Source organism: Plecotus auritus (assembly GCF_963455305.1).
Source record: "Plecotus auritus genome assembly, chromosome: 3".
Lineage (NCBI taxonomy): Eukaryota > Metazoa > Chordata > Mammalia > Chiroptera > Vespertilionidae > Plecotus > Plecotus auritus.
The window spans coordinates 178,622,042-178,648,695 of record NC_137772.1 but is presented as its reverse complement, the minus strand read 5'-3'; the positions used below and the strand labels follow the sequence as shown (position 1 = coordinate 178,648,695).

At 39.9% G+C, this 26,654-nt stretch overlaps 1 protein-coding gene across 2 annotated transcripts in view; it reads right to left on the bottom strand.

The window, feature by feature from the left end:
* The window catches only part of RPAP3 (RNA polymerase II associated protein 3), a 39,922-nt gene extending 15,259 nt beyond the window's left edge, over nt 1–24,663 (bottom strand). The window contains exons 1-9 of one of the 2 annotated variants that reach the window (XM_080662972.1): nt 24,561–24,663; nt 19,470–19,628; nt 18,416–18,556; nt 13,380–13,502; nt 11,779–11,906; nt 7,601–7,722; nt 6,856–6,926; nt 5,692–5,817; nt 4,585–4,712 (exon numbers count right to left, since the gene is read on the bottom strand). In XM_080662972.1, coding sequence (XP_080519098.1) covers nt 4,585–4,712; nt 5,692–5,817; nt 6,856–6,926; nt 7,601–7,722; nt 11,779–11,906; nt 13,380–13,502; nt 18,416–18,556; nt 19,470–19,622 — 992 coding nt within the window. In that variant the 5' untranslated portion in view covers nt 19,623–19,628; nt 24,561–24,663. The remainder of the gene's footprint in view (nt 1–4,584; nt 4,713–5,691; nt 5,818–6,855; nt 6,927–7,600; nt 7,723–11,778; nt 11,907–13,379; nt 13,503–18,415; nt 18,557–19,469; nt 19,629–24,560) is intronic. The other variant, XM_080662973.1, reaches the window with a different exon arrangement.
* Nucleotides 24,664–26,654: the final 1,991 nt, after the last annotated feature.

Sequence of the window (26,654 nt, the reverse complement as noted above, 5' to 3'; positions counted from 1 at the left end):
CAGACAAAAGAATAGTACTGCTGGAAGTCTGCCCCCGTCCACCTTCAATATACACACACTGCATTAACAATTATAACTGGCATTAATTTTCTAATAAAACTAGAGGCCCGGTGCACGAATTCGCACAACAGTGTGGTCCCTTGGCCTGGCCTGCGGGATCAGGCCGAAACCGGCTCTCTGACATCCCCGAGGGGGTCCTGGATTGCGAGAGGGCGCAGGCCAGGCCAAGGGACCCCACCGGTGCACAAGTGGGGCCAGGGAGAGACACGGGAGGTTGGCCAGCTGGGGAGGGACTAGGGGAGGACTCCAGGGCATGTCCGGCCTGTCTCACTCCAGTCCCAATCGGTGGGACCCCAGCAGCAACCTAACCTACCGATCAGAGCATCTGCCCCCTGGTGGTCAGAGCACATCATATAGCGGTTGAGCAGCCTTAGCATATCATTAGCATATTACTCTTTGATTGGTTGAACGGCCAACCAGACGACTGGACACTTAGCATATTAGGCTTTTATTATATAGGATTCCATTTTTACTTATAGTACACATCGCCCAAGGAAAAACAACCCACAAAACATTATATATTTGTAAGTATATCATCTGACACTTCATAAATCCTACTCAGCCATGCAACCAACAATCAATTCAGTCTGACTGGGTACTGCTCTATGATAACAAGGCACTAAGAGCTAAAACACAAAAACTTGAGACCCTATATATTAACACATTGCGGACAGATCACAAGAATTCTCGTGTTTTCTGTTCTAAGGCTTGTGGCTAATCACAAGAATTCTTTAAAAAGATATTAGCTTGCCGAAACCGGTTTGGCTCAGTGGATAGAGCGTCGGCCTGCGGACTGAAAGGTCCCAGGTTCGATTCCGGTCAAGGGCATGTACCTTGGTTGCGGGCATGTCCCCAGTAGGGGGTGTGCAAGAGGCAGCTGATCGATGTTTCTCTCTCATCGATGTTTCTAACTCTCTATCCCTTTCCCTTCCTCTCTGTAAAAAATCAATAAAATATATTAAAAAAAAAAAAGATATTAGCTTGTAAGAACATGTAATAAATAACTTCAGAATGCAATGGGTATTTAATTTTAAAGCGTGCCTTTAACATTTACGTAAAACATTTTTTGTATTCGTTCAATAGAAACTTATCTGGCCACTGGGTAAAGCTAGCAATAAAACTACTGGTCCACAACATGTTAAAATAACATTAATAAATTATTTTTTCATTTATATGGCATGATAACAGTATTGTGGTTACACCTGAAGTATCCTTTAGGGATAAAATGTCATAATGTCTGCAACTATTTATAATTCAGGAGAAAAAAAAAAAGCTGAGACAAATATTATAAAAAAAAGCTATGGCTTTTTGAAACTAGATGATTTAAAATATGGAGCTTTTTATACCACTTTCATGAAAGTTTGAAAAGTTTCATAATAAAAATACTTTTTAAAAAGAATCTCCTGTGATAACATTCTCTCCAAGGCCTAAGTGAATATCATTATACCCTCAAACAAGACCTACTCTGAACAAAATCAGATCTTCTAATGAACTTAAAAAATTTCTGAATTCTTGAATTCGTTTTTCAACAAGAGAGAAAGAATATCTTTCTGTGTGTGTGTGTCCATTCCCTTACCAATGTTTTCTACCTGATTATAGCATTCTCCCAACCATGATCCTTGCATAGCCCCCACACTGTTCAGGATAAAGTCAAGCTCCTGTGCAGAACACAAAGTCAGGGGCCTGCCTGACTCTCCAGCCTTATCCTTGCCATTATCCCCAGAATAACAGAAATAATATGGACCACCTGCCCTTTCCAGAAATTACCATGAGATTTCCCATTCCTGAGCCTGTGAACTCCACTGCGACACCTGTTTTTTTTCACCTCACTAATGCAGACTAACCCTTTAGATCTCAGTTCAGCTCAAATTCCTGTTTGAAAAGTTGACCCTCTTTATATTCCTCATCTAGTCTGTAATGTCTGACAACAGTCACCATGTGGTGGAGAAAACTTCTGTATTAAATGTGAATCTAAAAGATACACTAGAAAGAAATACAAATCAGAGTCATATTTAATTTAAAATATACCATTAACTTATTATAACATACTAATGTGATTATCAACTAAAACAACATAATAATATAATAAATTAGAGCGCTCATAAAAGTAGATATAATCTGTCACCTATTAGAAGTTATTATTCTTGGCATTAGTCAAACCTAGGAATCCAGGTCTTACAATTTTTAAATCATGCACAATTCTTGAATAGCAAAAAACAAAATTTTCATAAGCTAGCAAGACATGCAATGACCTTTACTCTGACCAATCAAAATAATATATCTCTAGTTATATCTTTTAGATTCAATGAGGTTAAATATACAACCAAAATTTACTTCTATGATAGGGGTTCCTAACTTGACGCCCTTTGAGAAATCTGAAAACTTAGATGGGAAAAACATTACATCCTTATTTTTACTAACTTTCAGATAAACTTTTGCTTTTCTTTCTATTATAACTATAGATAACAAATCATAGTAGTAAAAGTAGTACCTATGCCTTTGTCACCAATAAAAATTACAGATATTTTCATATCACATTATATTTGTGACAGATATCTCACAAATTGTTTTGAGATATCACCATTTCAGAATTACAATAGCAACTTAACCTGCTACTTGTCTGCATGTGATCATCCTATCCTATATAATAAAAGGCTAATATGCAAATAGACTGAACAGTGGAATAACCGAACAACTGAACAACCGGTTGCTATGACGTGCACTGACCACCAGGGGGCATGCATGGAACATGGCAGGCATCGGCAGCAAGTGGCAGAGTGTGGAACATGGTGGGCATTGGCCGCGGTCAAGATGGTGGAGCAGGTGAGCGGGGATGCCAGACCAAAGCAGGGCGCCTATCACTGTCATCAGGGTGAACCTCTGGTGGTTACTGAAAATTCTTTGCTCCCGCGTGCCGCGGTCCCTCCCGGTGCTCACATCTGCTACCAGCCCTGCTCACACCCACTGCCAGCACCCAGCGCCAGCCCCAATCGCTCGGTGCCATCAGCAGGTGAGAGTGGCAGCTGCCGGTCCTGATTGCCCCTGAGAGTTTCTCAACTTCCCCCGGCTCCTGAAGGTCAATTGGGGCTGGCAGCCGCCTCTCGCACCCACTACCAGCAATGGCCCGCTCGCACTGGCTAATGGCACTGGAGCCACTGCCAGCTCGGTGCCATCAGCAGGTGCGAGCGGCGGCTGCCGGCCCCGATCACCCCTGAGGGCTTCTCCACCTCCCCCTGCTCCTGAGGGGCGATCAGGGCAGCAGCCACTGCTCGCACTTGCTGCTGGCACCGGCCCCAATTGCTCTGCATCATCAGCAGGTGCAAGTGGGGCCGGCACTGTCAGCACGTGGGAGCAGTGGCAGTGGGAGCGGGGCTGCTGGCAGACTGGGGCCGTGGTGGGAGGGGCCAGGCAGGGGTGCGGAGAGTGGGCCGAGACCCACCCCTGTACCCACCACAGCCTCGTGGCCGACAGTTCCTTTCAAGGTGCATGAATTCATGCACTGGGCCCCTCATAGTATCCCTGTTTATAGACACTCCTATGTCATAGCTAGCCAACAACTGGCCAATTTTATCCCTAGGAGTCACTCAAATGGCAAAGAGTAAAGTCATATGTTATCACACTAGTAACATAATCATCAAGTATTCCTTAATTCTTGATGATTATTCCTTATCCACACTTTATTAGTTAATCAATATGTGGAAGATGTGTCAAAGATCACCCCAAATTCTAGTGTCCTTACTCAAGTCTTCACATTAACATATTTTAAAAACTTTTAACTTTAACTTGCCTATATTTTAAATGTAGTTTCTCATTATATAATGTTTTTAAAAGTACATATATCAGGATATTGCAAATTTTAGTATTTTTAAAACTATATCTCAATATAATTGTTTTCCTTTATAACCCTAAATGTATAATTATACATTTAATAATTCTGAGAACATTTTACAGTGCAGCCAAAGGAGTCCATGGCACAAAAAAATTTAAAATCCCTATTTATAATATTTATAGAATTAAAAAAAATTGTCACTAATGTGTACAATATTATTACAAAAGATACAAAGAAATGTAAGACATAGATTCTGCCATCAGATGTTACCCTGCTGATTGCCCAACCTGGAGCCCCTGAGAATATCCAGAAACCAAGTTTTAGTTGCATATATAATCAATTAGCAGTTTCAATGACAGCAATTCCCTTTTGTGATAAATGTGTATATATACAAAAAACACTTCCAGATAAGATTTTGCCCAAAGGATTCTGAAGTTAAAAATAATTTTCAAATCACTAATTCAGAATAACATGCATAAGGCAATTTAAAAGTGTTAAACTGTGTAATGCCAGACTATTAAAGTGGAAAAACATTTACGAGAGCTAAATTTACTTAATGTGTACTATGACATTCTCTCTCTCATTTTAATTTTAATGCTTAAGAGTAAATAAATCTTAATTTATTTAGCCAATATGCCAATTTAAGGTAAATTTCATTTTCAACCTGAAAAGCATTAAATGTAACCAATACTTACTTCTGAATCTTCAGATAGGCCATTGCTCTGTTAGCTGGAAGAAGGGCATTAGCGCCATCTGCTGCTATTCCTCGAGTATAGCATTCAATTGCTCTTTCATACTTTCCCTCTTTGAAAAATCCATTCCCCTATCATTTTGGAAAGTATGGAGAAGAATGAAAACATATGCAAGAAAATTAGTTGAATTCACTACAAGGACACCACTCATCAGTTTATTATATAAATAATTATAGTATATTTTAATTGTTAAAAATCTAGTCCATGACACATATTTTAGAATTTGTTAGTTTGGGTTGTTTTATAGAATATTATTATTCTCTTCAGCTCCCCGCAAAAAAAGTATACGACTCTATTACTCTGTAGCATTAACCATTATTTTACTAATTAAGTATCACACAAAGCTCAACTTTAAACACATTTTAATAAAGAGGCCCAAATAGATCTCAGTTCAGCTCAAATAGTATACTCTTTAGTTATTTAGATGCTGTACAAAAGATGTTCGTAACACACATAATTTTTGTGAAAGAACAGAGTATCAGAACTGAACAACTCACTCTTCAGCAACATTAATAAACCTAAACACAGGATAAATTAAGTTATACTGAAATGTGTATACTAGATTTTATTGTAACGTTTACTTATAATCCAAGTCAGGTATATCACAATCAATGATCATTCCATAAGCATTTACTAGGAGTCTTCTATGGGTCCATGAAAAGCTGTTAATATATTAAATTAAAACTCAACTCAGGATTTCTACTGGAATTTTTCATCAGATAGTCTAGTGTGAACTAATGAAAAAAATTGTAAGAACAAATTGTAATTTATTTCTGTTAAATTTATAACTACATGTAAATATGTTAAAATGCTCAAAAGTAATTTGTTCCCTAAAATTAAATGTTTTTTTAAATTATGTAATAAGTCATCAATTACTCAAATTTTGAATTAGTAGGCTTCAGAAGTTTTATTATATTTATTTAATTTTCAGTTCCTACTGAAAAAAAGAATTTTAATGTAATATTAGAAAAGACAAAAACTTAACTGATATATAAGAAATTAAGAGTAAACTCAGCAAAACACATATATGGTGGATTTCCTCTGGTTTACCCGATCTTTCTCTGAAATTGCCTGCTGCTTATGCTGCTGCTCTTCAATTTGTTTTTTCTCTCCCTCAGTTGACTTAATCACTGTGTCAGCTTCCTTTGGGTGTGCGTTTTCTTTGGATGTTAAAGCCTAGGAGACATAGCAGCTAAACTAAAACAGGTAATGGAAGATACATACATATTTGACTCTAAAATAATAAATTACTCAACTATATTAGAATTTCTGCTACATTTCACAAAATAACATTTTTACCAATTCAAAGTCTTTCTACTTACTAAATAAAAGGCAAAAGACTATAATAAATTTAATGTGCATCTTATTCCAATTAAAATAAGTAGTATCCACTAAAGGTAGGTGCTTGTTTATTTATTCAACAAATATTTATTGAATTTCTACACAGGCCAGTTACTGTTCAAGGAACTATTTTCAAAAAGAAAATAGGTAATTACGACCACATAACCAAATTCTCAAATTTAATTTCCATAGTCATTATTTGATTTAGGACAAAATGCAAAAATATACAGCACAGTTCACAATTATAATTATGTTGATATATTTACCAACAGGTTTTTATGTGCAATAAATAATGGCCATATTTAGAAGCAGATTTTCCCCAATCATTGTCACTTTTTTCTCATAGTTTCAATAGATGGCAAATAATTATAACTGATTCAACAGCAAAGTGAAAGGAATATGTAACTGTTCAGTATCATTTGAAGCAAATTTTATACTTATATAACTATTTTCTTACTATTAAAAAAATTATATGTAGATATAAACTACAAAGATGCAACAACTTAAAAATTACAAAATCAAAGAAATATGCAAAAATTTAGTACAGAAATCAAAGCACAAGCCAAAACAAAAGCAAAACAAAACAAAATTAGTGGGATAATGAAAAATAATTCTGTCACCAGGGGACAAAAAAGTAAAGCAACAGTAGTTCTAAAGATCTCAGACAATTTTCTAAAATGATGATTAAGGATCTTTAAATACCATTATACTACCCCTTATTTGCAAATTGTTTGGTAAAAGTCTATAATACAAAAAATTGAAATTAGAAAAATGTCTATATTAAATAATCTATAGTACAAAGTCTATGCTAAAACCCTTACTTCATCAAATAAAGCTAATAAGTAATGCAGTTAATTTAAATAACTAGTTTACCTGATCAATTTTCTTGAGTTCATTTGTTGCTTCAAAGTTATTTGGTTCCAGTTCTAATACTTTTTCATAATCTGAGTAAAAGAGAAGATAAAGAATACTTGAAAGGTACATATTTAAAAACAATAACTACTTGCTGCAACTGTCCTATAGCAAAATTAAGAGAAACTAAGAAATACTAACATTAGACTACTGGGCTCTCTCCATTCTCTCCCAAGACAGATAAAATCCTGACAGATCTGTTTCTTCCACCAGATAGGATTCTTGCTATCATAATTCGTATATCATAAAACCAAAAAGCTTAAGAATCTTTTACATATCATCTTTATTCAGACTATAATTTATATTACACATACCAATTTTATGGAATAATAAAATGCTGACAAATTACAAATAAATAAAAATGTATTAAGAGCTTTACAATCATTACCTATAACCTCACAATAGCCAACATCTATTCTACAGATGAGAAACTGAAAATCAGAGACAATAGATAACTTCCCCTGGTCACAAAGCTAATACATGGTGGAATGAGAATTTGAACCAAAATTTCATTGGTTGCAAATAATGCATTCTTTCCAAAAATATCAAGATAACTTTTTAAATTACAAAAATGAACTTTATTCAAATAAAGAAAACTCTCTGAAGGTAATAACTCTGATTATCTAATACTCTTTGTATAACATCTATTAAATTAAATTATTAAAAGTTTTGTTTTAGATAATGATGATCTGGAAAATATTAATACCTTTTTTGGCGTCCTCTAATTTTTGCAAAGCAAATCGAGCAGCACCTCGTCTTGCATAAGCCTTTGTATAACTCCTATTCAAGGCAATTGCTAAACTACAATCAGACTCAGCAACAGCAAACCTGCAATTAAAAAAAAAATTAAAGTGACATTAATAAAAATCATTTGTTAAACTAAAACTTCAAAATTTGTTTCTGAAATCCCCAAAAAGGGGATTAATTTCCCAACTGAAGGGATGTTTCTCATCTCCTTTTACTTAGTTAAGCCTATTAAAAGCAATAATTTTTTATAGTAAAATGTTAAGTAGCAGTACCTTTAAGGCAAAAAACACTGTTTTTTTCTCAGTATTGTAATATAGGTCCTGGTCAATATAGTTCCATACAAAAGACAGCTAAAAAGACTGAAAAGGAAGGAACAAAACTGATATTCTTAGATGATACGATAGGATACCTAGAAAGCTCAAAATAATCTAGAGACATGGTTAGAAATAACAAAGTTTAGCAAGGTGGCTACTTTAGTAGAGATCAGCAACAAAAAACAAATCTAACTAAAGATGTACAAGTTCCATATGCAGAACACTACAAGACTGTCTTAAAAAATATCAAAAAAGACTTAAGTGGAGGCATTTCACATTCATCTATAAGGCACAAAAACATAACTATAATTCTCTCCAAAATTATAAATACAAAGCAATTTTAAGAAGAATCCAACATAATTTTTCAAGGAATCTGACAAGATGATCCTAAATTTATATTGATAAGCAAAAGTCCAAGAACATCCAACACCTTCTTGAAGAATAAGGCAGGATAACATGCCCTACACCAAATACCACCAAGACTTAAAATTATAATGCTATAGTAATTAAAGATAGTATGGAATGGATTTAGTAAGAGGCAACAGATCAATGTAAGAATAGAGGGATGAGAAAGAGATCCATGCAAACTTGAGATATGACATGGCAGCACTGCAGATCCATGGGGAAAGCATGGATATTCAATAAATAGGGCTGGAACAATTGGGATATTCATATGAAAAGATATGAAATTGGAATTCTACCTTCAGCATATATAAAAATGTTTAAATGTGAAACATAAGACATAAAAACTTTTAGAATACAGGAGATTATAAACTCAGGTAAGGAAACTATTTTAACAAATCATATCTTTAAAAGTGCTAACATTTTTTAAAAAAATACATTAAAATTATGAATTTCCGTTTATCAAGACTCCATAAAGGAAATAAGCTACAAATTAGAAGATAATTAATTACTATAATCAAGCACTAAAGAATTAGTATCTAGAATAAAGTAAAAATTAATAGCAAAACAGCCCAACAGAAAAATGGCCAAAAGACAAAACAAGCATTTCACAGAAAATACAAGTGGTGAATAATCATATAAGATGCTCAGCCTCATTAGAAACTGGGGAAATGCAAATTAAGACCACAATGAATTACCATTTTACAACCCCTTGACTAAAAACAATTATATCAGTACTAGAGGCCCGGTGCATGAAATTCGTGCACTGGAGGGGGGGGGGGTGGTCCCTCAACCAGGCCTGCACCCTCTTGCAGTCCGGGACCCCTTGCTCCTTACTGCCTGCCTGCTCAATGCTCCTTACCACTCGGTTCACTGCTCCTTAGTGCTGCCGCGGAGGTGGGAGAAGCTCCCACCACCGCGGCTGTGCTCGCCAGCCATGAGCCCGACTTCTGGCTGAGCAGTGCTGCCTGCTGTGGGAGCTCACTGACCACCAGGGGGCAGCTCCTGTGTTGAGCATCTGCCCCCTGGTGGTCAGTGCACCTCATAGCAACCGGTCGTTCTGGTAGTTCCACCATATTGGTTGCTTAGGCTTTTATTATATAGAGTGGTAAATATATACAACAGGACTTGAGGTGAACACACAATACAACAACATAGAGATGATGTCTTATAATATTGTACACCTGAAATCTGTATTTTTATTAACCAATGTCACTCCAATAAATTCAATAAAAAAGTTAAAAAAAAAAAAAAAGGCCGAAACCGGTTTGGCTCAGTGGATAGAGCGTCGGCCTGCGGACTGAAGGGTCCCGGGTTTGATTCCGGTCAAGGGCATGTACCTTGGTTGCGGGCACATCCCCAGTGGGAGGTGTGCAGGAGGCAGCTGATCGATGTTTCTCTCTCATCGATGTTTCTAGCTCTCTGTCCCTCTCCCTTCCTCTCTGTGAAATATCAATAAAATATATTTTAAAAAAAAAAAAAAAGATATGGAACAGGCATTCTTATACACTGCTAATGAGAACTGTAACCTTGTACAACTACCTTTATAACAACTGGTCATCGCCATTTAAAGTTGAACATGTACCACCCAGCACCAAGAAACTTGTAGAAAAGTGTTCATAGTATCAATGTTTTTAAATAAGACAGGAAAGTAGAATGGGAGGTAGAGAGAGTGGAGAGAAGGAGAGGAAGAAATAAATAAACCAACAATTCAGCAACAGGAGAATGGATACATCATGGTGTATTCCTAAAAAGAAATTGTACGTAACGGTGAAGAGGTCTACAGCTATATGCAAACATGAGGAATCTGAGAAATTTAATGTTCAGAGAAATTTAAGATTACTTTCAGTATAATATGTTGGAGACCGGGTGTAAGCTGACAAGGTCCTTGCACCTGAGGGGACTAGCAAGGCTGTCCCCTACCCACACAGTTTTCCCAGGCTTGTTTGGATGGCAGTTATCAGTAGAATGAGAGCAACCTTTCATAGCTTACCAAGAAGTCTGTAACTATTTACTGAGATTTGCTGTACTGAGAATTTGTCCTTCTGCTCTGTCTCTCCCTTAGAGATTAAGAGGAACAAAGAATACATTCCTCTTGACAGACCTCCTATTCAGTGTTTTATGTATAAAAAGCATTATGCAGTTAATAAACTTGCTGCAGTCTCTCGATGACCTGTAGTCCTCCTGATCCCGCTTTCCTGTCTTTCTTTCTTTTCTCAATTCCCACCTCCCTACCTCAGCTCGGTTCACCCTGTCAGGCTGGCCCTGGCAATAATATACTTTTATAGTTCAAAAATAAGCAAAGTTATACAATATATTATGTATATAATAAACTTTTTAAAATCAAAACTGATATACAACCGAAGGTAGTGGTTAACTATAAGGGAAAAAGGTCAGTATATGGAGAGGTGTAGCAAGGTAGCTTCAAAAGTAATAACGTTCTGGTTCTTAAATTGTGTGATGGGTTCATGTGAGATTATTTAAAATTATTCTTTAGCACTTACATATATTGTAGATATCAAATATTATAAAATATAAATATTTCCCTAATTTGTCAGGATTTAATAACATAAATTTCAAAGATCTAAAAATACATTACTTAGCCTTGGCCAGGTGGCTCAGTAGGGTGGAGCATCGTCCCATGCACCAAAAAGGTTGCAGGTTCAATTCCCAGTCAAGGCACATACCTAGGTTGTGGGTTTGATCCCCGTCTGGGGCATGTATGGGAGGACATAGATCAATGTTTCTCTCTGACACTGATGTCTCTCTTTCTCCCCACTGCCCCATTTCTAAAATCAATAAAAATATATCTTCGGGTGAGGATTAAAAATAAATAAATATAAATATGCTATTTAAAATAGTAAAAACTCAGACACCAATATAATTCATATTTCCAAATGATAATTAAAACAGTAAGAATGTCTTCCTTGATGGTGTTTATCTTTTTAAAAATTCCCTGCATATGATAAGACCATAACACATTTATGTTCTTCAACAGTAAGAATGTATTTAGAGTCATTATGACTTAAAGATAAATGTTGGAATATATTTTAAGTTTACCATAATAAAAGTTCTCTAGGTTAAATAGTAGATAAACAATTTTTCAAAATAATGGAGAAAAATTAATTTCTAAAAAGGAAATCACCCAGCTAACTTCATTTTTCTTTTGTGAATTAGGTATAGAACATCATTATTTGATTTTTGGGGAAGAAACACTTTAGTAAAGTGAACTACAGGGCATGGTTTGAGCAGCTGAATGTTTTAAATAAAATAACTCAGTAAAAGGGAGTCAGTTATAAGAATTTACAGCTGAAAATAAATGTAGTACCAGTCCTTCCCACACATTTTGTCATAAAAATTATTTTAAAATATCAGTCTCCATATACACATAAAATATGCACACATTATAAAAATTCCTTACTTTTTCATTCTAAAGTATGCCGATGCTCTGTTTGTTGGCAACACGGGATTATATGGATCGGCATTCATGCCTTTAGTGTAGCATTCAATTGCTTCATCATATTTTCCTTGTTTGAAATACTTATTGCCCTGAAAAAAGCATACAAGTCAGATATATACTGGTACAGAATTACAGAGCTATTTTTTCCCAATATTATCCAGCTCTTTATAATTCATTAACTGTGTGATCAAGGTCAACAAGAAATAAATAAAAATAAAACAAAATGGTCTTTTTACAAGTGCTGAAATTCACTATACAGTCATCGTTTGGTCACAATCTGAGGGTTCTGGCAGAAAAATGAATAAAATACTTAGCATTATATACTTTTATTGACAATAATAACCCATAGAAATGTAAACAAAAAAGGTATCAAGATGAAGTTTAATCTGAAAAGCAATATACCTAATCCTATCTAATAAAAGAGTAATATGCAAATTGACCATCACTCCAACACACAAGGTGGCTGCCCCCATGTGGACACAAGATGGCCTCCACAAGATGGCCAGCAGGGGAGGGCAGTTGGAAGGGACCAGGCCTGCAAGGGAGGGCAGTTGTGGGCGATCAGATCAGACCAGCAGGGGAGGGCAGATGGGAGGGACTAGGCCTGCAAGGGAGGGCAGTTGGGGGTGATCAAGCCTGCAGGGAAGGGCAGTTATGGGTGACCAGGCCAGCAGAGGAGGGAAGTTGGAGGCGACCAGACCTGCAGGGAAGGGCAGTTGGGGGTGGGGGGGGGGACCCAGGCCTGCAGGGGAGAGCAGTTGGGGGGGACCAGGCCTACAGGGGAGGGCAGTTAGGGGTGACCAGGCCTGCAGGGGAGGGCAGTTAGGGGCAAACAGGCTGGCAGGGGAGCAGTTAGGCATCAATCAGGCTGGCAGGGGAGTGGTTAGCGGGCGATCAGGCTTGCAGGCAGAGCGGTTAGGGGCAATCAAGAAGGCGAGTAGTTGGGAGCCAGCAGTCCTGGACTGTGAGAGGGATGTCCCAGATTGGAGAGGGTGCAGGCTGGGCTGAGGGACACCTCCCCACCCCCACCCCACCCTTCCGTGCACGAATTTCGTGCACGGGGCCTCTAGTTTTATAATAATGAGGCACTCCTCAGAAAGATGAACATTCCTAAAAGTAACCACAGATGGCCTGTGATATGGAGAAGTAGAATATAATATTCACATCAAGAGTCACACACTAATTTAAAGTTACTTCAGTCTACTACTAAAATTCCAGAAATAACTCTCTCTATGGTCTAAGCACTTTTACATATAAGAATTAATTTAATATTCACAACAACCCATTGAGGTTTATTAATAATATTAATCTTATTTTACAGCTGAGAAAACTTAATACTACAAGGAATTTAAAGAACTTACCACAGGATTTGAACCCAGGCAATCTGATTTCAGAACACACACTCCTAATCACTAAATTATACTGCCTTCCAATAAGGGTACAGCCAATAACAACTTAACGAGTGAACATCCCCTAAACTATGTTGAAGAAATCCTAGGACCCACATGATTTTCTATATGTCCTGCCCACCTGAAGAAACCTAAAGCTAATCCAAAGAGTACCTTTTCTTTTAGAGCAAGGGCCTTTTGTGAATCTACATGAATTCCATCTTCTTCTGACTCTGATTCTTGAGACACAGAATCATGGGTACTCTCTTCTTTGTCAAGTTCATCAAGGATACTTTCCTGAAATTATAAGTAGAGGAACAGTGCTCATAATTACATGAACATTAAAAAAAAAAGTACACTCAACAGAACTTAAGTTGTTATGATCTAAGGACCTAAAGGTCTATAAAAGCAAACCAAATAATCTCTCATTGTTAAGACTACATCCAGAGAAAAAGGTGCTCTTGTTTAGAAAACCAAGATCCAAACCACTTAAAGGATTTGACTTTGATTTCATAAAGTAAGCTAAGTCAAAAGAGTCTACAAACCACCCCTAAATCACAAACTATTAGCAGTGAAGTATTATGGTTTGATGGAAGCTTGCAATAACCCTAAACTAACCTAATATCAACCAATAGCAAAATCAAGGGCTTGGGTTCAGTCAAGGGCATAGGCCTGGGTTGCAGGATTCGTGTGTGAAGCAACCAATTGATGTCTCTCTCACATCAATGTTTCTCGCTCTTCCTTTTCCTCTCCCCCTCCCTCTCCTTTCCTTTCACACTCTCAAAAAACAAACAAAAAGGAAAAATATCCTTAGGTGAGGATTAACAAAAACAAACAAATTTGTGGTATATTCACACAGTGAAATTCTGATCAGCAGTAAAAAGAACAAACCACTGCTACTGACAATATGCATCAATCTCAGATGATGCTAACAAAAGAAGCCAGACACAAAAGTACATACGTATGATACATTTGCATGAAATTCCAAAACTGGCAAAACTGATCTATAATATTAGAGACCACAATAGTGGCTGCCCTTGGAGGTAATTAACTGAACAGGGAGGCTGGTGGCATGCTGGAAATGTTCTGTTATCTTGATCTGGATGGTGGTTTCTCAGGTGAATTCATGACTAAAAATTCAGGCAGCTGCACACGTAAGGTTTTTGGACTGTATGTATATTATATCTCAATAAAAACAGAAAAGTGCAAAGAAAATAATAAACATAAAAATCAGAGTAGTGGTAATGTCTGGGGGTAAAGAGAGAAAAGATGGAATAGGGAAGGAGCAAACTGGCAGCTTCAACAGGATTAGAAAAATTCTCTTTAAATTAGATGGTCGGTTCACCTAGTTAGTACATGGGACTTTTTTTTGCTGAGTTGGGCTATTCTCAGAGTGGTAACTAAGACAGCACTTGTTCTTGACCAGTGTAATATTGATGACTACAGTATTGCTACAGTTCATACATTCACCAAAAGAACTTCTGGTTTAGACATAGAGAGGGCAGAAAATCAAAGTGCAATAATTTTCTAAGCCACCATCAGCTGACTCTTCATCAACAGAAGTCTGACTGGTTTCTCTTCTGCCTTTCAGCTTCTTTCCCAGCACCAGGTTTGTTTCTTTACAGAGTGGGGCAAAAGTAGATTCACAGCTTTGAGTACACAAGAGTTTATTCTTGAGTTATTATTAATTATATGAACAACTGGAAACCTACTTTTGTCCCAGCCTGTATTTATTTTATTATGATTTAGAACATGTATCTCCACATGCTCTTTTGTACGAATCAACTATTACATAATAAACTTTTTTTTCTAAATATATTTTTCTTAATTTCAGAGAGGAAGGAAGTGGGAGAGAGAAAAACTTCAATGATGAGAGAGAATCATCGATTAGCTGACTCCTGCACACTCCACACTAGGGACTGAGCCCACAATCCGGGCATGTGCCCTGATCAGGAATCAAACCATGACCTCCTGGTTCATAGGTCGACTCTCAATCACTGAGCCATGCCAGCCAGGCCTTAATAAACACTTTTAAAAAGACTAAAAGGGACTGTATATTCCAAATCAACCCTTAAGATGGGTCCAGACTCTAAAATAGGCTGGCCAACAGGTTTCCTTTCACAGGTTCCCTGACTTGACAGTGGCTTCTTAGAGCACTGAGTAGAGGATTCTGAGGAAGAATACTGGTTCTCGAGTTACACTGCATATCATGGTGGGAGATGGGAAGCACACACTACACTTTTGCTATTCCTGGTCTCTCACCTTCCTGGGATCAAAGCAGACCTGTTTTTATTGTCATACAGCCCGAGCCCTAAGACTAGACACAAAGGCATTCTCTTTTAGCCAGTATTCAACAGGTCCTTCAGTCTATAAAAAAGGTATTGGCGGGGGAGAACCAAATGGCGGCATAGGTAAAAACTTGTACTTGCTGTCTCTCACAACCACATCAAAACTACAACTAAAAGACAAAAGAACTATCATCCAGAACTGCAGGAAAGCTGGCTGAGTGGAAGTTCTACAACTAGAAGGAAAGAAAAAAGTGCATTGAGACGGGTAGGAGGTATGGAGGTGCGCACGGAATGGGGCTGGCAACCAGGTGCGCTGTTGTTGTTTTTTCAATCAGGAGGGAGATACAAGCTCCTGATTGCTCTGAACTCCAGTTTTGGGCGAGACTCTAGGGACCCAGACACATATGGGGAGAAACTGGACTGTCTGGCATCGGGACAGGAACGCGAGGGCAGCTTTCTCTCAGAGGTGCTCGCAGCGATCATTGTTCCTGCGTGGGGACCTCTCCAGTGCAGGGCTGACTGGCAGCCATTGCTGTTTGCTCTGCCCTGGTGATTCCCTGAGACCCCACCCCACCCAATTTACAACCCCACCCAAGCTGTATGCAGTGGCTTTTGCTATGAATGGCCTGTCCTTTCTCTGCCTAAAACCTGTCAAACTGCAGCTGGGTCAGAGAGCCCCAGAGCTTCCAAAAGAAGGCCCAAGTCTGGCAGCAGCAGCCTGCCTTGCTTCCCAGCTGGGCCTCATCTGGGCTCTTCCAAACCCCATACAAAGAGGAGGAATCTGCAGATCTCTCTGTAGCTCCTGCTGGGTGGCCTCAGACAGTGGCTGACTTTGCACCTCCTTGGAGATCCAAGAGCCAGTGTACCCAGTGGTCAGTGTGAGACCATACCGGATTACTACTCTTCACATCCATAATAGACACACTCAGGGGGCAGACTCAGTGAGCACCAAAGCCCCACTGAAGCAAGCCCTGCCCCATAAGGGTGTCTCCTACACAGCAGTCCTTCCATTGTAGACACAGCTGGTTCTCACAGTCAATTGGCCTGGAGGTCAATTCCTCCCAGTGACACCAACAGCAATCAAGGCTTAACTACAACAAGACTGTGCACACAGCCCACAAAAGGGTGCACCAAGAGAGTCCACCTCAGGTGATTGGGGAGGCTGAGCCACTGGGCCCTATAAGACACCTAACACACAAGGCCACCCTATCAACACAGGGAAGCAGCCAAAATGGGGAGACAAAGAAACATGTCACGAATGAAAGAAATGGAGGAAAGCAAACCACTGGATATAGAGTTCAAAACCACAGTTATAAGGTTACTCAAGAATCTTCTAAAAACCTCTGAGGAACTTAGTGAGACCTCCGAGGAACTTAGTGAGACCTTCAAGGATCTTAGTGAGAATGCCAAAAAAATGGAAAAGGACCAGTCAGAAATTAAGCATACACTGACTGAAATAAAGAATAATATCCAGAGATTCAACAGTAGACTAGAGGATCCCAAGAATCAAATCAAAGATTTTAAATACGAGGAAGCAAAAAACACCCAACCAGAAGAGCGAAAAGAAAAAAGAATCCAAAAATATGAAGATAGTGCAAGGAGCCTCTGGGACAACTTCAAGCGTACCAACATCTGAATTATGGGGGTGCCAGAGGAAGAGAGACAGCAAGATACTGAAAACCTATTTGAAGAAATAATGACAGAAAACTTCCCCCACCTGGTGAAAGAAATAGACTTACAAGTCCAGGAAGTGCAGAGAACCCCAAACAAGAGGAATCCAAAGAGGACCACACCAAGACACATCATAATTAGAATGTCAAGGGCAAAAGACAAAGAGAGAATATTAAAAGCAGCAAGAGAAAAACAGTTAGTTACCTACAAAAGAGTACCCATACGACTGTCAGCTGATTTCTCAACAGAAACTATGCAGGCCAGAAGGGAGTGGCAAGAAATATTCAATGTCATGAATAGCAAGAACCTACAACCAAGATTACTCTACCCAGCAAAGCTATCATTTAGAATTGAAGGTCAAATAAAGAGCTTCACAGACAAGAAAAAGCTAAAGGAGTTCATCACCACCAAACCAGTATTATATGAAATGCTGAAGGGTATTCTCTAAGAAGAGGAAGAAGAAGAAAAAGGTAAAGATAAAAAATTATGAACAACAAAGTGACAACAAATACTTATCTATCAACAAGTGAATCTGAAAATCAAATGAATAAAAAATCTGATGAACAGAATAAACTGGTGAATGTAATAGAATCAGGGGCATGGAAAGGGAGCAGACTGACAATTCTCAGGGGGAAGAGGGTGCGGGGGGTGCAGGAAGAGATTGGACAAAAATCTTACACCTACGAGGACAGTGAGGGCATGGGGTGGGGTGGGAACCGGGTGGAGGGGAGCTATGGGGGGGGAGGGGAAAGAGGAACGTCTGTAATAATCTGAACAATAAAGATTAAAAAAAAAAAGGTATTGGCAGAGTCACTCTTTTCTGGGAGTATTACTACCTTAGAATTCAGGCTGTTTAGGGATTAGAGATGGTGGGAGAAGGGAAGAGGATGCAACTATAAATGGGTAACACAAAGGAGATCTTTGTGGTAATGCAATATTTCTGTATCTTTATTGCAATGGTGGTTACCCAAATCTACACGTGATAAAATGGCACAGAACTATACATACATTGTACCAATGTTAATTTCCTGGTTTTAATACTATACTATAATTAAAATGTAGCCATTGGGGAAATCAGAGTGAAAAGTACACTGGACCTCTATGTGCTATTTTTATTCCACATACAATGTTTATAAGAGAAAGAAACAGGTTGTAAGAATTCAACATTACTTTTCATTTAATCCATGACTCTCAGCTAATGCCATGAAATTTTACTCAAATACTAAGAAACACATAATTAGATTAACTCACCACATCAAGTTTTGCCCATGCCTCATAATCATAAGACTTTATCCTATTTTTTGTGTTTTCATCTTTGGTTTTTTTAGAAGACTCTTTAGCTTTACCTTTCTTCTTTTTTCTAAAATTCCTATTTCGAATTGGAGGTAAATTCTAGGGAGGAAAAAAACAACACATGTTTTGAGCACCACTCTATTATTAATTTTTTGTATAACTAGCGATGTTTTAAATTCTCACTAAATTATATTCCATGTAAAAAGTATTTTTAAATTTAATTTTCAAGTGCTTAAAAATACCAACTTACCACCTTCACTTATAATGATAATTTATGCTTAAAAAGTTTAATTCATCCTTTGACAAATGTCAAACATTGTTCAGTCACAAGAAAAGTATTGCCCAGAAATTTTAATTATACACTTAATTTGTAATCCTAAATTTAAACTTCAAAAACTACCTGATCTTCAGCCTGAGTACAATTAATTAGCAGTGATACAATGGCAAATTGAACTGCCTCCACATCATTACATCTAGTATAAAAAATGCAGTCTTTAGAGAAACATTTTATTAAACCTAGGTACTATCTACATTTTTATGACGATAGTGTATGTTAGTGTCATTAGAAAATTATATATGATATAGATGATATATCTACTCACCACACCAGCCATACTGCTATTCATTTACTTTTTTAAAATATATATTTTTATTGATTTTAGAGAGGACGGTAGAGGGAGAGATGGAAACATCAATGAGAGAAACATCGATCGATCATCGGCGACCTCTTGGTGTGTGGGATGACATTCAACCAACTGAGCCACACCAGCCATACTGCTATTCATTTACTTTAAGAATTATCATATGATCTTTCTCTCACTAAGCCTTAAAAATGTGTTACTATAGTTAATACAATTATTACAAAGACTTTAAAAGCATAATTTTCCAAAATGTTGACAGGAAGCAAATCACTTCTATTTCAATATTTTCACAAACCATTTTTAAAGGTGCTTTATTTTAAAGTAAATAGTTCTGCTGGATTCTGAAGTAGGAATTTAATTAAGAAATTTACCTCTTCAGGGACACCATTCTGTCTTCTTAGTTCCATATCCTTTTGTTTAATATCTTCTTCCCAGTTTTCTAAATCCCTCATGAAGTCTTGTAATTCTTCTGCATTTTGTTTCACTTGTAGTTGCAATTCAATTGCTTTATTAGTTGAAGTCATTATGGCCTGCAGAGTTTTGAACAACCAACCTCTAATAAGAATTAAATTGAATTATTTACTTGTTTTATTGTTTTTGAAACCTAGCTAATTAACTGCTTTTTACCTTGTCATAAATGGCCAAGATATATGGATAGAAGTGATACTGAAGAAAGAAAATATCAATATATTATTTTTAAAATAGGTCAATCAGCATTTGCTAAATAAACAAAAAATTAAAAAACAAGTCTGGACATCCCCAAACTTTGAAAGGCAATCGGGAGGGAATCACTGAAATTAGCAAGTACCCATGGTAGCAGATTGGTTGCTCATCTCCAGAGTTAATAAATTTATCCTAATTAACTCCTTTCCTCCTTTTTCTTTCAACATTTATTGACCTTCTGCTATGTGATAGGTGTCATGTATCAAGATTGAAGGATACAAAAATAAATAAGACGAAGTCCCTTGTCTAGTGTAGAAGAAAACAAAACAACCAAATACTAAGTAACAAAATATTATGTTAAATTGAATTATTTACTTGTTTCTCAACCTTGGGACTACTGACATTGTGGGTCAAACCATTCCTTATTGGAGGGGGACTGTCTTGTGCATTGTAGGATGGTTGGCAACATCCTTGGCCTCTACCGACTGGGTGCCCATATTACCACCTCCCTGCTAGACTGTGACAATCAAAAATGTCTCCCTGAGAGGCATAATAACCCCTGGTTGAGAAGCATTGTGCTAGAGATACATATAAATGCTATGTATCACAAAGCATATGCCTATGACCACAAAGGACAGGCATAAATCAGATGGTAGGATGGTAGGTTCAAGAAGAGTCCCCATAGGTGCTGTGACTTCAGCGGAGTTTCAAAAGAGGCCATCCAAGTGATTTACATGAAGGAGTGAGCAGACACAGTGAGGGACTATGAAGGACCCTTCATGGAAGAGAAAGTGGAAATGAAACATCTTAAAATGCCAGAGAGCTATGTGAAAGTATTAATGTGGTAAAATAAATGGTGACTGATTAGACTGAGGAACTACAGAGTGCAGAAGACTCCATCAATGTCTTAGGTTTCTTGTTTGGGAGCCTGGTAAGATTAGTGGTGACATTCTGAGTCAGGGATCACAATTTTAAAAGGATAAGAGGCTTCAGGATTGGAGGACAAATGAAAAGACAGATATTTCTGTTTGGGATATGTTTTCTTTGAGTGCTTATGGGACATCAGGAGGACATGGTAGGTAGTTACAGAAGGGTAGTTCTAAATTTGGGTATCATTGGCATAAAGGTGGAAACTGTGACTATGGGGTGGGGGTGGGAGATTAGAGAACACTAATATTTAAACCAGAGGTCCTCAAACTACGGCCCTCGGGCCACATGAGGCCCGCCAAGGACATTTATCCGGCCCGCTGGGTGCCGCTGCCTGTCCTGCTTAGCAGCCAACTCGTCCCGGGCCCACAGTGTGCATAGGAATTTGTTCATAGTTTTTTTTTTAACTATAGTCCGGCCCTCTGATGGTCTGAGGGACAGTGAACTGGCCCCCTGTTTAAAAAGTTTGAGGACCCCTGATTTAAACAAAACCAGGAAGAGATGCCCATCCTATCTAATAAAAGAGTAATATGCAAATTGACCGTGCCTCGGCTACACCCACAAAGCCACACCCACCAGCCAATCAGGAGCGGATATGCAAATAAACCCAACCAAGATGGCTACAGCCACAGAGAGCAGGAGGGAGGCTTGGGTTTCCCCGGCAATGGAGGAAGCCAAGCTTTCCACACACCCTGGTGGGCCCAGGCCTCCACTCCAGGCTACAAATTTCAATTATAGAAGATAAATAAATCCCAACAGAAATGGCTGCTGCCACGGAGCAAGCAGAAGGCTTGGCTCCGCTCCAGGCTACAAAGTTTCAATTGTAGAAGATAAATAAATCCCAGATACCAGGGCCTCCACTTGGGTTGCCGGGGGGCGTGGCCAGCCTGCAAACCACCCCAGGCCCCTCGCCCAGGCTGCCCCACACCCCAAGGGAACCCCCCACCCTGATCCAGGACACCCTTCAGGGAAAACCAGCTGGCCCCCACCCGTGCACCAGGCCTCTATCCTATCTAATAAAAGAGTAATATGAAGATTGACCATCACTCCAACACACAATATGGCTGCCCCCATGTGGTCAAAGATCCTGCCCCCATGTGGACACAAGATGGCCACCAAAATATGGCCAGCAGGGGAGGGCAGTTGGGGGGGACCCAGGCCTGCAGGGGAGAGCAGTTGGGGGGTACCAGGCCTGCAGGGGAGGGCAGTTAGGGGTGACCAGGCCTGCAGGGGAGGGCAGTTAGAGGTGACCAGGCCTGCAGGGGAGGGCAGTTAGGGGCAAACAGGCTGGCAGGGGAGCAGTTAGGCATCAATCAGGCTGGCAAGGGAGTGGTTAGGGGGTGATCAGGCTGGCAGGCAGAAGCGGTTAGGGGCAATCAGGAAGGCAGGCAGGTGAGCAGTTGGGAGCCAGCAGTCCTGGATTGTGAGAGGGATGTCCGACTGCCCGTACCGGGATCGGGCCTAAACGGGCAGTTGGACATCCCTTGAGGGGTCCCAGATTGGAGAGGGTGCAGGCTGGGCTGAGGGACACCCCCCACCCCCCGTGCATGAATTTCATGCACCGGGCCTCTAGTATAGAAATACTAGGCAGTAGCATCTAGGGAGCTGGGAAGAAAACTTGGAGAGCACCATCACAGATGAGTATTTTCAAGAGTTCAACAAGGTGGGATAGGTTTTCAGTGCCAAATGTCGTAGAGGTTGTATGGGGAAAAGAAAATTTTAAAGATTATAATATAATCTCTATATCTAGTCATACAAAGATTATTGAGAGTTTTAATGGGATTTTTAAGAAGAATGAAAACAAAGCAAGCTGAGTAAATGAGATTACCATAAGGAGATTAACATGATTTTGTCTTTGATATTGTAAGATAGCTCCTGTGCCACATAACCACACATACAACCATGGTTCCATCTATACCATAAAAGCCTAAGCGACGGTTACAACCCAATGACCAGAATGACCAGTCGACCATTTGCTATGATGTGCACTCACCACCAGGAGGCAGACGCTCAATGCAGGATGATCAGTGCGCTCCCACAGCCAACCTCCCTCAGCCAGTCAACCTCCTGCAGCCCCTACCCCCTGCCTGGCCGGCCTCCCCATCAGCTCTGATTGCGGGGGGGGGGGGGGGGGGGGGCAGCCCCTGTCCAGACCTTCCCCACAGCCAGCTGGCCCCTCGATAGGCCTTGACCGCCGGCCAGGCCAAGGGACCCCACCAGTGCATGAATTCCTGCACCAGGCCTCTAGCAAGATAATGGATTAAGATAAAAAAAATTTCCATCACCTAGTGACATCGTGGCCATGTAACACATGCATTACTCATGTGTTTGTGGTGATGCTGGTGCAAACAAACCTACTGCACTGCCAGTCACATAAAAAAAGTAGAGCACATATAATTACAGTACATAATACTTGATAATAAAAGACTATATTAATGGTTTATAATTTACTATACTACACTTTCTATCATTATGGTAGAGTGTATGCTTTATACCTATTTTTTAAAAAGTATGCTGTGTTACACTAGCAGCCTCATCCATCTCCTGTTTACCAAGTCTCTTCATTCCTTCATTTTCTCTCGTGCTTGATTTAGTCTGTGTTGTTTTGTACAGTAACCTGCTGTACAGGCTCCTAGCCTAGGACAACTAAGCTATACTATGGAGCCTAGGTGTGCAGTCGGCTGTACCACGTTTCTGTAAGCGCACTCTGTGACTTCCACACAACTACAAATCACCTAACCATGCATTTCTCATAACTTTCCCCAGAACGTATCTTCATCGTTAAGCGGTGCGTGACTGCTGGAGGGGCCTGGGGAGAAACACGGTGAAAGCAGATATGAGAAAGAGGTAGTGATGGTGCAAGGTCACCAAAGGGTGAGAGGGGATTCAAAGCTTAAAGGAGGAGGGGAAAGGGGAAGTAGAATGCGGGAGAGAAGTGATTAAAAATGGGATTCGGGCCCTGGCCGGTTTGGCTCAGTGGATAGAGCCTCGGCCTATGGACTGAAGGGTCCGGGGTTCGATTCCAGTCAAGGGCCCATGCCTGGGTTGCGGGCTCCATTCCCAGTGGGGGGCGTTCCGGAGGCAGCCAATCAATGATTCTCTCTCATCACTGATGTTTCTATCTCTTCCTCCCTCTTCCTTCCTCTCTGAAACCAATAAAAAAAAAAAAAGTATATTAAAAAAAAGGGGGGGGGGGAGAGATGTTGCAAATGCAGATAGGTCTTCTAACTCCCAGCCTAGACCCAGACACTAGACTAAGTTTAAGCTCCTTTCGGGCAGTGCCCATGTTTGATCACATGTGTCTATCTCATTAAGAAACAAAACAAGTACAATGCTTTGCTGGGGACTCAAAAATATGAAAAGTGCAGCAAGCCAGTGAGATGCTGTAGGGGGGTCAAGGGCCTCTCCATTTCGCCCATCACCTCTGCTACCCCTGCAAGCCCAACTACTCCCACGGAACCTGCGATGGACCGAGTGAGGTCCAGGCAGGCAACCAGAAACTTCCAGTGCTTGCGGGGGATCACTTTACGCCCAGTATCCAGGTGAGCACCGCGCACCCACGCGGAAAGGGGGCAGGCCCCACCGCGGACTTCTCCGGAGTGTGGACCTACGGTCCTGACCCCCGCAAATCGCCCAATGCCCGGGCAGCCCGGGTGGAGGGGCCGTCAGCCAAGCAGAACGTCCAGGTCCGGGCGGCGCAGGGTGACCCCCTCCCGGAGCGCGTCCCCCGGTGCGCCGCTACCCGGGACATCGCTGCGCCAAACAGCGCCCGCCCTCGCCCGCTCCGTCTACCCAGCACCCGCGGCCGCGCCCCCTTCACCCGCCAGGCGACCCCAAGAGCTTCCTCGGTGATAACTGCAAAGCCGGCTCACCTCACCAAGCCGTTAGGGCCTGCACCTCCGCCGCTTCCAGCCCGCAGCCACTCGCGCCGCACCCCGCCTCCCTGGGCTTTCCCACAAGTCCCCGCGCGCTCTCGCCCCGCCCCGCCCCGCCCCCAGGAGCGTGCGCAGAAGGTAAAACCTGAATAGGGAGTTGGCAGGTGTGTTAAAGCAAAGTGGGAAGTTTGCCTGCTTCCAATATGACTAAACTTCACGGGAGGTTACCCAAAACCTTCAGGGTCATCCTGACTTGTTTCCCAAATTGTAATGCCTTGAATATTTCCTTGGACTTCCCTCAAACTACTTAATCCCGAATATTTGCCTTGGATCTTTGTGAGGATGATAATCATGTGAGAGAGTTACTGGTTCTCTACCGCGAACAGACGATATAAACTTGTAATTGGCAATTTTGCAAGGTTTCTCCTCCTTCCTCCCCCCCTTAAATGCTATATTTGGTAAACCTGTTCTTCAATCCACCTTTGCAAGTAAACTCCTTTTCTGTGTCTATCTTTGAGTCCTTCTATAACATGTGTGAGTATTAAGGTCTGTCTTTAGATGTGTCCTGGCTTACAAGGCAGAAAGAATATGAAACTTGTAACATTTCTTGCTTCTACTTCCTATATGAGTGATTTCTCTTTTATTTTTATGACAACTCCAAAAAAATTGTAAAACAAAAATAATTTTTAAATTCCATGAAAACAAACAAATAAGCAAAACTTTTCATTTGGAACAGCTCTATGATCTTAAACATTAGCCCAAAAATTCAGATCAGTGGCTCTCAAAAGCTTGATTAGACTTTGGAATTACCTAGGGAGTATGAAAAAATGTTTGATTTCTAGGTCCCATACTCAGAGATTCTTATTTAATTCATGCAACCTGGGCATCATGACTTTTTTAAGTCAAAGGATATAGCTGTACAGTTGAGGTTGGGAACCACTAAGCCAAGTAATGGTCAATGAAAAACCTCCCTCGGGCCCTTCCTTAGAAGGTCATATTATTAGCACATCTTTCCCACTGTATAATTATTTGGTATCTTTGTATTTAAAAATCATAGTGGTCAAATCATTAATCTCATTAAAATATTTAATAATAAAATTTAGTAAATTTACTTTGGTTTTTGTGTTAAGAGAATAGATAACTAAGAGTTTTTTTGTTTTAAAAATTAATAGTAAAAAACTCAAAGCAAATATTGATGTATACATGTTCTTAACAAAAGCAACTTGTATTTTTAAAATTAATTCTGGCAGAGTCAATTGAGATGGGAAAGGAAAGAGCCACCTGGCTGGTCTGGTAACACCTCATAGACCCTTGGGTGAATTCCCTTTCTCTCTCAACTCACAATAATCAGACAGTTGTTTAATGAGTACAAAATCAAAGTGAGAGGAGTTAGTTCAATGGTCTCCATGGCCATCATTACCTAATTCTGAGGCTTCCATTGGCCTACAAAAAACTATGCCTATAATGGCAGCCTTCTCTCTTCAAGGGAGTTTGAGCATTTTTAATTTTGGGCAGTCATGTGCTCATCTAAAAACTAAGAATTCAATAAATAAGGAAGAAGAGGAGAGCAGATATTGAGGGACAACCAGTAACCTCTGTCCCAGGCCTTAATAAGTATCCTTTGAAAGAAGCATGACTGAATCAGTACTGCTAGAAACCCAGGCTCACAATAACCTGAGGAAAAGGGTTGAATTTTGTAACCCTGATTCTGCTACTTACTGAGAATGTAATCTGTTAAATGAGGCATAATCTAAATCTCAGTTGTTTCGGTATAATTAAAATAGTGAAGATAAAAAATACCTACCGGAGAGAGAAAATGAATGTAAAACTCCTATCTAGCACAACTTGGGATATGGTAAGAGCTTTAACAAATGTTATTGCTCCCCCGCCCTCTCAGATTAGGCTCTGTCTAATTAGTTTCCCCTGACAGCAGGCTTTAAGAAGGACAGTGCTCTGGAATATTTTAAAACTAGGGGCCCAGCGCACGAAATCGCACGAGACCCAGGACCCAAAGTCCCTAGGCTCAGCGGGACCCAGAAAGAGTCTTGTGGGAGGCGGGACCTAGAAAGAGTCCCGTGGCCACCACTGCCA